The 15,957-nt window shown below is 43.3% G+C and overlaps 1 protein-coding gene across 2 annotated transcripts in view; it reads left to right on the top strand.

The window, feature by feature from the left end:
* The window catches only part of pax5 (paired box 5), a 55,318-nt gene that overhangs the window by 12,382 nt on the left and 26,979 nt on the right, over window positions 1–15,957 (top strand). For both annotated transcript variants that reach the window (XM_031871906.1, XM_031871905.1), the window contains exons 2-5: window positions 4,991–5,156; window positions 8,421–8,618; window positions 9,330–9,394; window positions 12,907–13,032. In XM_031871906.1, coding sequence (XP_031727766.1) covers window positions 4,991–5,156; window positions 8,421–8,618; window positions 9,330–9,394; window positions 12,907–13,032 — 555 coding nt within the window. The remainder of the gene's footprint in view (window positions 1–4,990; window positions 5,157–8,420; window positions 8,619–9,329; window positions 9,395–12,906; window positions 13,033–15,957) is intronic.

The following is a 15,957-nucleotide window of genomic DNA, read 5'->3' as shown; positions in this document are numbered from 1 at the left end:
AGAGAGAGAGAGAGAGAGAGAGAGAGAGAGAGAGAGAGAGAGAGAGAGGAATGCAAAGAGACAGAGAGCCTAATAGACTTTATTTTCTGGATGGGGGAGCTCGAATATATTCTGCTTTATCTGTTTTTTTTTCCTCCCGGAAACAGTGAATCAATGAAACATTTAAGGAGGTGCTGGGCTTTTTAGTCAGCTCCTATAAAAGGGTAAATAAATAGAAATACAACATGGGCTGCATAATGACCCCTGGCTGTCTCTGTCCCTCTCTCATCCTGTTTTTTTTCGGGATGAAGACGAAGCTATAGCTGCCTCTGGAGACTCAGCTTTAACAGAAACACCTTTAAAATCCTCCCCCCCCCCCCCCCCTCATTTAGGAGAATCTTTGTATCTAATTTGCAACAAAACCTCAGGAGTTGGCCAACCTTGATTGAATTTCCGGGAGTGAGTGGTTAATTTGTTGGGTCAGTGTGAGGAATTTATGGACCTCTGTCATTAAACTCACACAGCTGTGAGTGAACATCAGCCCTGAATTATAATTTTTTTAATCTAAAGGGGAATATATTCCTCCCAAAAAAATGCAAAGCAATTTCTGGCCATTTTCCCTATTATAATGATAAAAACTTCAAGATAAAATTCAGTTCAGGCCAGCTCCATTTCCTACTAGATGTGTAAAAACATGGCACTTATAGTCTTTAATGCTGCTTATTTAGAGAAGTATAGCCTCACTGGCCGATAAACAAATGCCTTTATAGAATGTGTAAGTTTATTGCGTTTTGTCCCTATCAGTATATTTATGGACTCGGGAAAAAAAATAAATTTCAAAACACATAATCCCCATCACCCACCCTGAGGACGGTGAGAGTCTGAACGTCTAATGCCAACAGTAAATACACAGATAAGTGAATAAATAGTTATCTGGACGCTTTTTGTAGGTCACAAGTCATTCCTCTCCATCTCTTTACAAAGCAAGGCGTATTTCATGCCCCAGCCCAGATAGGACGGGTGAAAGGAACCATTTCATTTACTCTTATCTGAGAGAGAGAAAGAGAGAGAGAGGGAGGGAGGAAGAGAGAGAGGGGGGGGAGACTTCTCTGCAAGATACCTTTGGTGAGGAGGGCGTTGCACAGTCGGCTTCTATAAACGACCCCGCAAAAAAGGAAAGAAAAACCTGTGCTTTTATTCATGGAAAGGTTCTGGGACGTGATAATAAGGAGAGGAGGAAGGGAATAATGCCTTCACACTTGTACAAAACATTCACAGAGAGCGAGAGAGTGTGTGTGTGTGTGTGTGTGTGTGTGTGTTCAGGATTTTTGTCCATGTAGGTCAGTGGGCTCGTTCTTGCTTTGAGGAACTGCTATAAGTGAGTGTGTGTGTGTGTGTGTGAGAGAGAGAGTCTTCTCTCTGCGTCTCAGCACCAGGTGGGACGTTACAGTTATGATTTCCAGTAAAATCGCAGGATTAGAAGGAAACAAAATGACAAGAACAGTGGGGTTCAGGTGGACTATGGAAGGTCAAGGCGCTGACCATCAACAGCAACATTGAAGGAGCTTCCAGCCATCTCTCTGCTATCACAAAGGGATACAATGTCCCAAAATATGTTTTTTAAAAAAAGTACTCTGCTATCCAGATTGTAAAGCCCCTCAAGCCACATTTGAGAGCTGTGCTTTTGGGCCATAAACAAGCACTGGCCCAGGAGCTGCTTAGGTTACCTGCTTACATTAAAGGCAAGCCAACTCATCATCATAACAGAATCTCACAGACCTCTATTTCATATTGCTTCAAACAGCAGATGTAGTACAAGACATCTTCCTGGATAGATGCTCCAAATTCCCTTCCTCTGACACCGGGTAATCTGTAAACCAGTTCAAAGCATAAGGTCCCATGGAGCATCTTCAGTCAGAGACCGCTCATTGCACTGTTTCCCAGAAATATTCACACATCACAAAATCACCTCCGCTCAGAAAGGTCGACACAGTTGATTTACTAAAGGGGTGATGTTTAGTGTTGCATAAAGTTAGGAGACTAGATAACAAAAATAGAAATAAAATCAAACCCACAGAGGACCTGACTTTGTATGGGTCAAGCTAAAAAAAACCGCATGATCCTACATTTCCCACAATGCACAAGTGTCTGAGATAACTGACATCACTGTGAGGGTTATTTTCCCAGGACGAAGCTCCTCCACAGCTTCAAAACACAACTGATTTTACTAGCTGGCAGCCATGCCATGCAAAAACACAGCCATTAATTTAGTGGACTGCTCCTTTAATTAAATAGCAAATGCTTTGGGTACAGCTGATGTGATCACATTGTCTTTAAAAGTTCGTTCCATTTCTGGCCGTTTAGACTCTGAGCCCAGCTTTCGCGAACACTGCATGATCAAACGACTGCGTCTACATATTGGTGTCTTTTGTAAAGAGCGATTGCTTTTTCAAACCGCGCCGTCCGCGGCAGGCACCTGCATAATGAGGCTTCTTCTATCTCCAGAAAATAAAGTAGTGAGGGGGGAGAGAGGGACCGGCCTGCGTCCCGCCGCTCGGAAGCAGCTCTGTTTGATTTGACAGAGTGAGACTGTAGACGTCACACTTCATGTGTGGATGTGTTTCTGTTTGAGCTGGAGCAGCATCTGTATGTGTGTGTGTGTGTGTGTTTCTTTATTATATGCTGATGGAGGGAAGGAGAGGACAGAGGGACAGGTTCAGGGTACAGCTTTGTGTTTAAGGGGGTATCCCTGCTGGGGTAATGTGTTTAAAATCTATTACCCCCACAGCTAGGATTAGTGTGCGTGTGTGTGTGTATGTGTGTGTGTGTGTGTGTGTGTGTGTGTGTGTGTTTCCCCTAAAGACGTAATCACTATGGTAATACAAAAGCCAGTGGATTATGTGTGGCAGAAAAAAATCTGGTTGATTTACACTCTGCCTTTGGTGAGATACATACATGTACAGTAAATAATAAATACACACTATTGGGGAGCAGGGAGTGAGCGTATGGATCCCATTACTGCTTACTGTTTATATAATTATGCATATATATATATATATAAATATATATATATATATATATATATGCATATACTTATATATTTGCTGATACAGCGGTTAGCTTTGTCTTCTCTCAGTAAGAGGCCCCTGTACGTTCTGATCTGGTTGGCTGGGTGGAGCCTTTCAACAGAGAGAGTTAACAGAGGTGTGAATGTGTGGATCTACAGACTCAGACCCAGGTGCATGCTGGGACAGGCTCCAGGACTGGTGCTCAACAATTAATTGGTTAATCCATCAGTCGATTGGCAACGAATCAAAAGCAAAAATGCCAATAATCTTCTGGCTTCAGCTTCTCCGATGTGATCATTAGTGTTCCGCGATAGTAAACTAAGCATCTTTGCATTTTGGACATTCGGTCGGACAAAACCAGTCATTTAAAAGGCGTCACATTGGGGCATTTGTTTTCTAGTTATAATCTGATTTATAAACTATATGGATGCAAACTATATCCCATGTTATACTTAGCTCTAGAGCTGAGTCATAATCCAATATGATAATTTATCTTTCGATGGAATCGTATTGTGATGAAATCATATATCGAGATATTGTGATGTGCAACTAAGTCGTCTTAACGGATAATAACAAGCCCGTTTTGCACTAAAGTTCTCAATCAATGAGAAAATACTCAGTACTTTACATCCGCCAAGTATTAAATTCACTCAGGAGTTTACAATAACCGACTATTTACATTATTAGAGAACGCGCTCTATGATGACATCGTTATAGAGGAATGATGTGACCTGTATGGTGATGGCAGATTTTGGCCGTATCGCCCGGCACTACTTTGCTCCAAATCACGACCGATATCTACTTATTGGTCCTTATTGCTCCTGTCAATCAAAAACTTTTGTCAGATGAATTAGCAGGTGGCTACAGATTTCCTATGTCCGATAGTTACAGTAGCAGAAGAGCGAAGTATTAAAACAGTTAATAACAATCCCATGAACAGAACTATTCAATTCAATTCAGTATATTTTGTATAGGCCAAAATCACAAATCACTAATTTGTCTCAGAGGGCTTAGAAAAGTTATAGAACCTATAGAAAGGTTCAGCTTCAGTCTTGTTCTCCTTAAATTAAATCCTCAGGGGGGTGCGGGGGTATTAGTGGTATCCTTAAGTAAAGGGGCCAGTTGGTCAATAATGAATCCCCTCATTTACTGAAGATCTAAAATGGGCAAAGCTTGCACTTTGGAACACTCTAACTGGTGCTATGGTGCTGAGCTAGATAAATCAGAGGCTGGGAGACAAATCAAATGAGATATTCAATTGACTCCAGTAGCTGTGATTCTAGTCCAGAAAGTGTGGCTCTAGCTATTAATATTGTCTTAACCAAACCTTCTAAAGAATGATAACAAAATGAACACTCCATCGGTGAAATAAGACATTTCGTGTTGTATTTGACATGCTTACATTTTGTTGTCGTTTGAATTTTGTCTCTCACCGCGAAGCGAGAGAAAACCCTAGAGGGTGAGAACAGGAAGCGAGCGAATAGGATCGAATGCAGAGGCTTTTAATCCAGACTGGAATGTGGCACACTGGGTGTGATGTTTATGTCAACACCACTGATAAATGGCCGTCTGAAGGGCCTTTCTGTGGCAGTCTGTCTCTTTAAGACATGGCTTTGCTTCATCTAGATTGGATTTATCGGAAGAATCGGGATGATTGAGTTGGAAAAGCAGGGGTTTGGGAAAAAAATAAATGTATTTTGAGGAAAGACCAGGACTCGGACACTAACAATGCAGTAAATTAAGAATTTTCACTGATTTTATCTGTGAGGTCACACTTGTTCAGACCTTCAATTGGTCACTTTGAATAACTTTATCTTTGTCTCATTTCACTGCCTGTAATCTAATTAAATTCATAGGCAGCCGTAGCATTCCTCTCTCCATCACTCACCTTTCACCTTGTTTTTGACGTGTCTTCTTCTTCTCTCTCTGTCTCTCTCTTCCAGGACACGGCGGGGTGAACCAGCTCGGAGGCGTGTTTGTGAACGGCCGGCCCCTCCCGGACGTGGTCCGTCAGCGAATAGTGGAACTCGCCCACCAAGGGGTCCGGCCCTGCGACATCTCACGCCAGCTGCGAGTCAGCCACGGGTGTGTCAGCAAGATACTGGGCAGGTAATCGTGGCCGAGGTGTATAATCGTGGCCGAGGTGTATAAACGTGGCGGCTTTACCGGTCTGACGCCATCTTTGGGGGAGGGAAATCTTTGAAGCAGGACAGCTACAAGTCTAAATCCGGTTCATGTTTTTTGGTTTCTATTGTTGGCTTCAGGTTCAGTGTTGGCTTAGCATGTGTCAAACTGAAGCCCCTGTAAGGTCGCACTGACTCATTTCGTGTCCATTCTGCCATTTCTTTGACTCCCTAAGCATCCACAAGCTGTCTGCTGGCTTGCCTCTTCTTCTCCCTTATTTCTTTCTTTTTGCCCCTTTAACCTTCCTCTCCCCTCTCTGTATCCTGTATTTCTCTCCCGACCCTTCTCAATATTCCTCTGTCTCTCCTCTACCCCCCCCCCCCCCCCCCCCCCTCCTCCCTTTTTTTCCTCTCTCTCTCTCTCTTTGCCTTTTTAAAGCTAAAATTTGAGACTAAATCCCTGCTCGTTCCGTCCCCCGGAGAAGAAAGGGGGACAAAAGGAAAAGATTCATCACTTTTTGGGGAATTAGCATCAAAATGAAAGTGGCACCATATTTCTGCCCCCCCCCCCCCCCAAAAAAAAAACGAAGTGAGATGGAGAAAGGGAGAAAGACAAGAACACAATCAAAAAGGGGAGAGGCGTGTTAAAGAAAAAGAGTGCAGGGGGGAAAAAGGGGTGAGAGACAGAGAGACCATTTGAGGGGACGGAGGGGAAGGATTAGCTACAGCGACCCTCAGCTATATCAAACAAAATGTGTTGCTCATTGTTCTCCCTTGCCTCTCTCTCTCTGTCTGTCTTCCTCTCTCTACCTCCCTCTCTCTCTCCCCCTGTCCTGGCCGTTCAACTCACTGAAGCGTTACCGTGAGGGGGGGGGGAGAGAAGGGATCGAGGGATGGAAGGAGGGAGGGAGGGTTGTTTTATCCTCTCCTCTCTGTCTCTCTGGTGCCAGCAGAACAAAACCACCAACTCTACCGCTCTGTGTGTGTGTGTGTGTGTGTGTGTGTGTGTGTGTGTGTGTGCGTTAGCTCATCATTGTGCGGATATCAATAACCACGCTCGTTTATTCACCGATGATTTCGCTGTGAATAATTTAAATAGTTTTCCATTTGGAAATAGATTTTTTTGTTTGTTTTTCCTTTAGCTGTGTTTATACTCCAGCTGTGAACAGTCAACGTGTGCAACATACACACACACACACACACAAAGGGAGACAAGGAAGCACACATTTACAGGAGAACACATCTTCACGGAAGGGATAACTCTACCGTACAGCGGTGGAGAGAGAGAGAGAGAGAGAGAGAGAGAGCAGGTTTAAGACTGACTGACAGCTTGCATCCACACACAGCATCCCCCTTTCTCTGCAAGCTCTGTAGCACATTTGCTGTCCTACCCCCCCCCCCGCCGCCCCCCTCCCTGCACCCATGCCCCTTCTGCATGCAAATACATTCATGAAATAGCCATGGTGGACACGAAACGCCTGAATCTGTGTGCGTGTGTTTGTGTGTGTGTGTGTGTGTGTGTGTGTGTGTGCCACCCTCTTCTCTGTCTCAATGTGAAACTGCCAAAGAAAAAAACGGCACGAGTCAGACGTCATGAATATTTTTGCCATCACGTTCAGTTTAACTGTTATCCAGCTGTTGGTTCTAATGACCGCGAGGTAAGTAGAGAAGGGACTGCCACACATTGAATTGTCTGATTTGTAGTTTCACTGACATGACGTCAACATTTTGACATCATGGCAATGCTTTCTCTGCCTCCGTTGGTCTGTGTAGAGCACCAGGTGTAAAACAATCAGTTTTTAGTCTCTCCGATCCAATGCAGGCCCTGTGAGGTTACCAATAATTAAAGGCATTGAATGTATGTAATGTTACTAAAGAGCGCCTGGAGTTTCCTTTTCTAAGTCTGAGTGTTGAAGATGTCTTTTTGCGAGGAATACCCAAGCAAAGGCATGAACAAAAGTCTTGAAAGTACTCAATGAAACTAAAAGGCTAAATAGAGCTAACACAAATAGAGCCATTTGTTATACAATAGATTCCAAAATGTGGCAAGAGTCACCAGTGTCAGTGTCCTATTGTCAAAATATCTGTTATGTGGCTTTTGTAATATTTGCAATATATCTTAGTCTTTGTCAAATGTATAAACGGTTGCTTAAAGCAGAAGTCAGGTACGTAGTCACGTCGACCCCACTCTTTTCCAAAACCTTAGTGGTTTTGTTGCCTAAACCTAACTTCCTGTCAAGGTAGGAGTTTATTTTGCACGTAAAGAGCGGATACTGACATGCCGTTTCTGAGACGTGCAAATCTGACGCTAGAAGGGCAGGAAGAGCGTCACAGTGTGAAGCTTAACAACACTGACCAAGCTGCGTTATTTCACACTTTTATATGAACATTGAAAGAGTCATTGGGCGCTGTAGTTATTTCCCCATACCGGCTGTGAAGTGATCCCTTGTGAATGTTAGAGATGGCCGATAGAATCCTCAGCTCCCTGCAAAAACACATTGTGATGTTCAACAGAAGCTAATATGAGGATACAGCAGAGTTCAATCTAGTGGATGTCTTCCAATGTTTTGCTTTTTTTAGAATGAAATTCTCTTGATCTTTCCCCACAAATAACCGCGACAAAGGCTGTGACTGTGGAAGATAACCGCTTGATTCGACCGAAACAGACTCATGCTAGCTTCAGTTGAATATAAGAAGCGGGAAGGTCGAGGAGCGGGGAGGGGAGGGAGCTCAGACTGGTGTCACGAGTGCACCAAATCTGAAGCCGAACTTAGTTCCCAAACAAATGCCCTATTTGCCTCTGTTTGATTGACTCTTGCTATAAACGACAGTACCCAGTGGTTCTACAAACTGTAAATTAGTGACCAAAGATTTAGGAACCACGGACAAAGTAGATAACAATTAGAACGGCATTACTAACCATGTAAACCCTCTTGTATTTTAAGTGGGATTTGATCACTTTTGCACAATCATCTCCATTGATAAGAAAAGGTCAAAATAAGAGGACCAACGTCAATTGATCAAGTCACACTGTCGTGAATGTTTAAACATCTTAGCCTCATGATTCTTACATGTTGCTTTTTTTTTTTTCCGTTTTTTTATCCCATTTTTGATTTTCGAGATGACACATTCTTTAAGTTTGAATTCACAGAATCGACCTCCCACGCAGCTTCTATCCAACACTTCCTCTGTAAATGCGACAACCTCCTTTGTGACCAACGCGAGCCTCTTCTGCGCTTTGATTTGGCAGGTACTATGAGACGGGCAGCATCCGCCCCGGGGTCATCGGGGGATCCAAACCAAAGGTTGCTACTCCCAAAGTGGTCGACAAGATCGCAGATTACAAACGCCAAAACCCCACCATGTTTGCCTGGGAGATCCGGGACCGGCTCCTGGCCGAGAGAGTGTGCGACAACGACAGCGTCCCCAGCGTCAGCTCCATCAACAGGTATATGTTCTGTTTGAGTATCAACTTCATAGCAACAGGTACTGAGAGTAGGTAGAGCTCAGAGCAATATAATATGGTGTGTTTGTGTGTGTGTGTGTGTGTGTGTGTGTGTGTGTGTGTGTGTGTGTGTGGAAAAGAGAATGGCAAAGAGGCCCCAGTCTCCATATGTATGAAGTGGCTGCAGCTCAGTAGTTCAACACGATGGTACAATGACAACCCTTTCCTCTGAGCATAGAGGCAGAGAGAGAGGGAGAGGGAGAGAGAGAGAGGGAGAGAGGGAGGGATGGTGAAATAAGAGAGAGGAGTGAGCAAAGGAGGCAGACAAAAGGGAGGGAAGGTGTGCGAGAGTAAGGACGGACAGAGAGACACAAAAGGAAAGGAGAGAAAGGGAGAGGAGAGGACATGAGAGGGGAGGAAAAAGGGGGAGGAAAAGGAAAAAGAAAGGAAAGGAAAGAGGAAGGAAAAAGGCTTGCATGAGCAGCCAAGCAGGAAGTGTGAGGCCCCTCTGCCATGTCAGCCTGCCTCAGCCACTTCATACACACACACACACACACACATCATTTAGCTCCCACGATGGTCATGTTCTCTCTGTCACTCAGCAGAATCCTCACACACACACACACACACACACACACACACACACACACGCACACACACACAAACGACCACTTCACACGCACACACTAATATCTCCTCTCTCTCCTCCTGCAGGATCATTCGGACAAAGGTGCAGCAGCCGCCCGGCCAAACCGGCTCAGTGTTGGCTCACAACTTAGGTAGGTCCGCCGCAACAAAATCCCGTTTCCAACTGTCAAAGCACATTTTAACAGCGGAGCCGTTGTTGAGTGTATCTCTCAGGGGCCCGAGTGCAGCGTGCGGAACAACGAAACGTATTTAAAATTCTGAACCTTAACCTGGAGTGAAACGTCGTAGGCCACGAAGGTCTTTGCTCGATTGTTTCAATCAAGATGAGGAGTGAAGTAAAGGTAGTTAACGGGAGGTAGAGTGTGTTTGGTAAACCTGTGGGTTATTAACCTCTTAAAGGGGAGAGTTGACAGCCGCGTCTAGCTTAATGCCCCCAAAAAACAAGTATCATAAGCACTGAAATGTCTGCTAATGGAGATCATGATTGAGCATTTACAGTATGTTCCCAAATTCTCCTTCATACCAAGGCTGGATTATTAACCCAGACAAAGTGTGCAACTGCCCCGAGGCCTCCCTTCAGGGGGCTACAAAGGCCCACATTTATTATGTGGTTTGGTATGTGTTCATTGGATTAATTGCACATTTGTTGGGGAATATGCACGGCTAAACCACACAATGAAGCAAAATGAAAGAGGCCTCAAAGCAGGTTCCGAATCATGACTGATCTTGTCTACGGCACATGTCCTTCCTAAATGAGAAACAAAAGATCACAAACGGCAAATTATTTTTGAGGGGTTAATTCGGCCATGTTTTAATTTGCCAGTTTAAGGTGGATTGCAAGGATGTTTGAGTAAATAACCAAAAAAAACGATGTTTGTAGGAGTGAAATTAATATTCTTCATCAAAAGACCCTTGACACATTAACACGGTTTGACTGTTCATTTGTAGTTTCTAATCATGTTACAGGCTGAAGCAATATATCGCTTACAGCTATAACTGAAACGTTATTTCCCTTTACTCGATGAATATCTCAGAGTACAAATAAATATGAGAGCCTCCCTCCCTCTCCCTCCCTCCCTCACTTCGCCCTGCAGTGGATTGTGTTTCGGTGTCTCTCATATCTTCATAATCGCACATTGTCTATTAATCTAAATTAATTTCACACACACTGCTCCCTGACTCCTGCCTTTTACACACATTTAGCACACACACACACAAACACACGCATACACACCTAGATGCACCCAGACACACACACACACACACACACACACACACACACACACACACACACACGCTTACAGATTACACAGATAAATGGGTCCCACTCCCAGGCGGAAAATTGAACATTTGGATTTGCGGAATAAAAGCGTTACGTCTGATAAAAAAAAGAGTGAAAGAAAGAGAAAGGAAAATCAGATAATTGAAGTGCTAAATCAAGTGATGGGAAAAGGAGGGATATGCATTCATTATACTCTCCTTGTCGTTAGCGAAGGACTAACGGCTGGAAGGGACCTTGATCCTCTGGTTTATCGTTTCTTTTTTTTACATTCCCTTTTCGGTCTTGTCTTTCTGTGTTTGGGGGGTCTGCTGGGAGGGAGGATTAGGATGTCTGTCTCCACACCTTTCTGTCCCTCCTGGGATACCGTACTGTCACTCAACCCCATGTCCGCTTACACGGGCACAGATAAGGGACCAAGGAATGAGTGACTGTATGTTTCGGGGTGTGCATGTGTTTGTGTCTGTCTGCAGAATGTGTGTATATGTGTGTCTGTCAATGAAGCGGTGAAAAGTATGTCGCTTTGTCGCCCAGCGAGGAACTTGTCTCCCTCAGGGGGTAAGATTAGAGGGAGAGACAACGAGGGGCAACACACAGACTCCTGTCCTTTGTGGCTTTTTTTTCTTCTGTTTCTCAAGCCTCAATTTGGTCTTCATGGCTGAGTAAAGGTTTTAGAGGATAAAAGAGCATTTTTATTGAGTTTCGGGAGAGAAATATAGGATTTCACGCAGCTTTTTGTGTCTGTGAATGTATCGTAATTAACGGAATCAAGACATGGGAAAGTTGCACTTTGAGTAAGAAGAACAATAAATGTGTTGCATAATTTCAGTGAACAACAGCTACAAGGTTCAGGGTCATGCAGTATGATTTTATTCATCTGTTTAACATCATATGATGGAACTACTCTTTCTTTAAGATGCTTTTAAATAGCACAGATGAAGAAGTGCTATTGGGCTAATGGTGACCTTTATTATATATGAGCCCCAAATAAGGTGCGTTACAGTAGCAGCACCAGCCACCTGTGTATTTATCCATCCTCTACAAAAGTCCAGCATGAATTCCTTGAAATCTACTTTAACAAAAACTGACCCAGTTTATCTTGGCTGCAATACTATTTATTACAATCTGTTTTAATTTTGAGAATTATATTAAGAATTGTAATGATCACTTTCATAATTAATTAGGTGAGCAATGTATATGTATATTTTTTAATGAGATGAGATGTTACATTTAAATTTAGAGGGTTTAGCCCGACAGAGCCGGTACCGGGTTCACCGATATGGTGTAGTTCCAAAAAGTTGCGGTGGAAGATGGTCTATTTATATAAATATGCATGTGATACTGTTTTGAGAACCTGAGGTCTTCAGCTTTCAGAATCCGTAAACCAACTGTATGTTGCCCAAACTACGTCTTATTACAAAGTATTTTATCAATAAAGTCGTACAAATATAACCTCCTGAGAGTTGATTACCTCGTAATCTCAAGATAACAAAGTTTGTTTTCTCAAGATGATAAAAAAAACTTGTGATCTCGAGATAACTGCAAAAAAAAAAAAAGATTGCTTGTACGGCAGTTCTCGGCTTCCGTATGTTTGGTAACGCTGGGAACTAGAAATTCAGAGTTTTCTAAATGTCTAAACACACAATGTTTACTATTAACGGGGGAACGAAGCAGTCACACAAATTTGACAACCACAGAGACATAAATCTACGCTCTTGCCAAAATATTTAACCACAGTATATATTGTTTTACCGTAAAGCTTGGGCCGATGGGAAGTCGCAGCATCTTAGTCAAGTTTGATTGACTTGCACTGATGGGAGCTCTGGCTTTTTGTAGCTGGTGGGGGCTGTATCGAAGCACTCACACCAACAAGCCTTATGTCATTGTTTTCAGCTTGCTTAGATGAATAACTTCAAAAAAGCACTGCGGGCCCTGGCAGTCTCCATTTATCTGCCTGTATATCATGGAGCTTTTCGGTCATATATCAACATTCATTGTGATTATTAATATTTCAATGTTTTTGGAGGATTTATGTTATTTGTAACATGGCTGTTTTTTTTGTACATTGCATCTATGCTCCATTTACGCTGGAATGTTAATAGAAATATACTTACTTATACTGGAGTCATATTCTTTAGCTTCTTGCCTTTCAACAGAGACCAGATATATGCATATAAGCCTTATGGTCGAGGAGCTATGCCTGATACATTTTGGTACCTGATATTATTTTTAGCCGTTTTTCCGAGGGACAGCGCTTAGGAGGTTAAAGTGTGGTATAATCTAAAACGACATGTGATTATTCTTCCACCTTACTTGTATTTTTTCCCCAATACATAATTGTATGGTCATGTGGTCTGTCTGCAGTGTCGTCCGTGGCGGCCACACAAGTGTCGGCAGTGACCAACGACTCAGCCGGCTCCTCGTACTCCATCAGTGGCATTCTTGGTATCAGCTCAGCCACTGATGTGGGCAAGAGGAAGAGGGACGAAGGTGAGCAAAAAGAATATGTGTGTAGTTGTTTACCTCGCCTGCCTGCGTCATTGTATTTTTATTTTTTTAATGGTAATGGTGTTTTTCAAGTGCAAAATATACATAAACGATACGTACAGCCTCAGAACCCCCTCCGTTCCCTCCCAACACGGAGAGCCCAGATGGAAAGAACTCGGATCAATGACAGATGTGTGTGAGTGGGTGTGCAGGTGCAGTATGGGAGTTCTAAACCAAACATCTTCATTCAAAAACCCCCTATTTGTTTACTAGAGGTGCTTCACCGGAGAGCTACCTGAGAAGTCAGTTTATGCATGCACTATCGATCATATACTCTGTCACACCGGATCAATGCTGGATGCATGTTAATGGAGGCGTGTGCACATGAGGGGGGTTAAGACTGTAGGTATATTTGTGTGTGCGCATACATGTGTGCATGCTCATTGGTGTGTATGTGGCAGTGTCAGTGGCATTAAAAAGCCATCAAACAGACAGTCTCCTACGGTAAATGAGACAGGACCAGATGTCGGAGCGAGGGGGGGGGGGACAGAACGCCACTGGGGGCTGTTTCTCGCTCTCTGTCTCTAACACACACACACACAGAGATACAGTATGGGGTCCTTTTCCCACTGCTGATGAATTTCCAAAACATTCCAGCAGGTTCCAGGATGAATCCCAGGTGCACCTTGAGCGTTCGACATGCTCGGATACGGCCCACTTACCTATCAGCAGAGCACAAAGACTTTAGGCCTGCCTGCACACACACACACACACACACACACACACACACACACACACACACACATACAAACACACATACGGTAGCTAATAGTTGTACACACATTGGATCAAAGTTTATCTTGTTTTGTGTCCCTCAATAATTGTGAGTTTGCGATGTACATAAAAAGAAAAAGTATAAACGCCACAAATTGTAAAAAGTAAAAAGTTTTTACTGAGTGTATCATTTGTTGCTGCTCCACCAAAAAGACCAAAAATCTGATCAGATCCGTGCGGACCCATAAGGTCACAGTAACCTTCCTCAAATTGATTCATGAAATAAACTTAAATGCCATTTTTCCTTTTCCACCATTCATCTGGAGCTCTTTTGATCACGTCATCTTGTTGCACTCTCTCCGCCCCTGCAATGGTTTCATGTCACCTGATCAGCTGTTTCTTTCAATGTACCCGCAGGTGCTAATATTCGCGTACTGGATGGAAACACGCAGTGTAATTCTTTTGCAGATTTTCTGGATATTTTATTTAAATTTGAACGGAAATTGGACGGAAACTTGACTAGTGGCTCCAGAGCACTTTACAGTATGTCATGTTTAATACTGACCTACAGTTGTCCTTTCCACTGACCTTTCATAGGATGAAAAGCACACGGTGTTACATTAGTAATGGCTCAATTTAGGATTTCTTCGTTCTTCGTTTTCATTATTTCTCAGTGCTATTAGTTGCTTTGCTTCTCTAGCTATAACAATTCAAAATGTCTCTACTTTTCTTTTGAAGCCATATTTCATTGATGAGAATAATACGAGTCACGTATACTTCAACAAATGTATCCCACTCTATTACGTATGTGTGCTCTGACACTGTGGTTGAATCTGCAGCTGAAGCCGAAGCTCTGTTATCTAATTAGCAGCATTATTGTTCCACTTTGTTCTCTGTGTGCATGACGTGCTGCACCATGTGCTACATGTGTGGTCTGTCTCTGGTTTTTACTACGACTGGACCTCGCGTTTCACAACTCTTATCGGAAAATACTATACCAATCCCCTGAAACATCCACAGTGTTGTGTCGCTCCGCGTCACGTTTCAGCCCCTGTGTTTTTTTTTTCTTAATCTGCAGTGTTTTCCGTGGCAGAGGTCTGCACGGTCGGCTCTGTGGTCTAATTAACAGCATTGCTAATCACAGCTTCCATTAGAGCAGCCCCCGCTGGATAATGACACACGCGCGCAGCACGGGGCGACAGGAGGGAACAGCATGCGCTGACATGGACAGACAAACACATACACAAATACACAGTGATGCAAGCTTCTCACACACACACACACGCCCAAATGCTTGTCGGTATGAGCGTTTGTACACAGGAGGAAAGAGACGTACACAAGTCACGCACAAGGCCAACCATCACACAGCCTTCTCACGCTAACGTTGTTATATCTATTTCTCAGTCCATGTAAATATGATACATATGCAGCAATGAGACAGTTACAGTGTCTTTGATGTGCATCAGACAAGGTTCAGACCTCGACTTAACGTGTTACCCAAAAACAAAATCTGGAACAAAAAAGTAAAAGAATGCAGAAGAATCACTTTGGGGAATTGACTTTTTGTCAGTCCATCGGTTGAAAATAAAAATGTTGACGTGTCATAACAGCAGGAAAGGCACAGTTGCCATTCATTTTAAATGGACTTGCATTTATATCTGACCACTCACCGCGCTCTACACTACACACACATTCATACACTGATGGCAGAGGCTGCCATACAAGGTGCCAAACTCTAATGCTCATTCACACACACACTCACACACGCACACACCAATGGCAGCGGAGGAGCTGGGGATCAAATCCCCAATCTTCCGATAAGCGGACAACCCGCTCTTTCTTAGAGCCGCATTAATGATATTAATGATGGCTGAATACCATTGAGCTGTTCCTGTTGCGTGACCCTGATATAGTGCACAATGGTTCACTGGCATGGCTTCATTGGACACTTGAATGGAACTGAGCTATCGTTATAGTGTTATTTGTGCCACCTATGGTCTACCTGTGCTTCCTGCTGTGATAAGTCAAAATGTCTCTTTAGAAATGAAGAGAAATGAAGTGCAGGAGAAGTGCACCTGTTTCCTCTTATGAACTCAAAGTGGAGTAAAAAGTAATCCATTCAGGTGAATAGAATTCATATATATATATATATAT

The sequence above is a fragment of the Anarrhichthys ocellatus genome, unplaced genomic scaffold, assembly GCF_004355925.1.
Source record: "Anarrhichthys ocellatus isolate YVR2014 unplaced genomic scaffold, GSC_Weel_1.0 scaffold61, whole genome shotgun sequence".
NCBI lineage: Eukaryota > Metazoa > Chordata > Actinopteri > Perciformes > Anarhichadidae > Anarrhichthys > Anarrhichthys ocellatus.
Note: the sequence above shows the minus strand (reverse complement) of the source record. Positions and strands in the feature narration are given on the sequence as shown.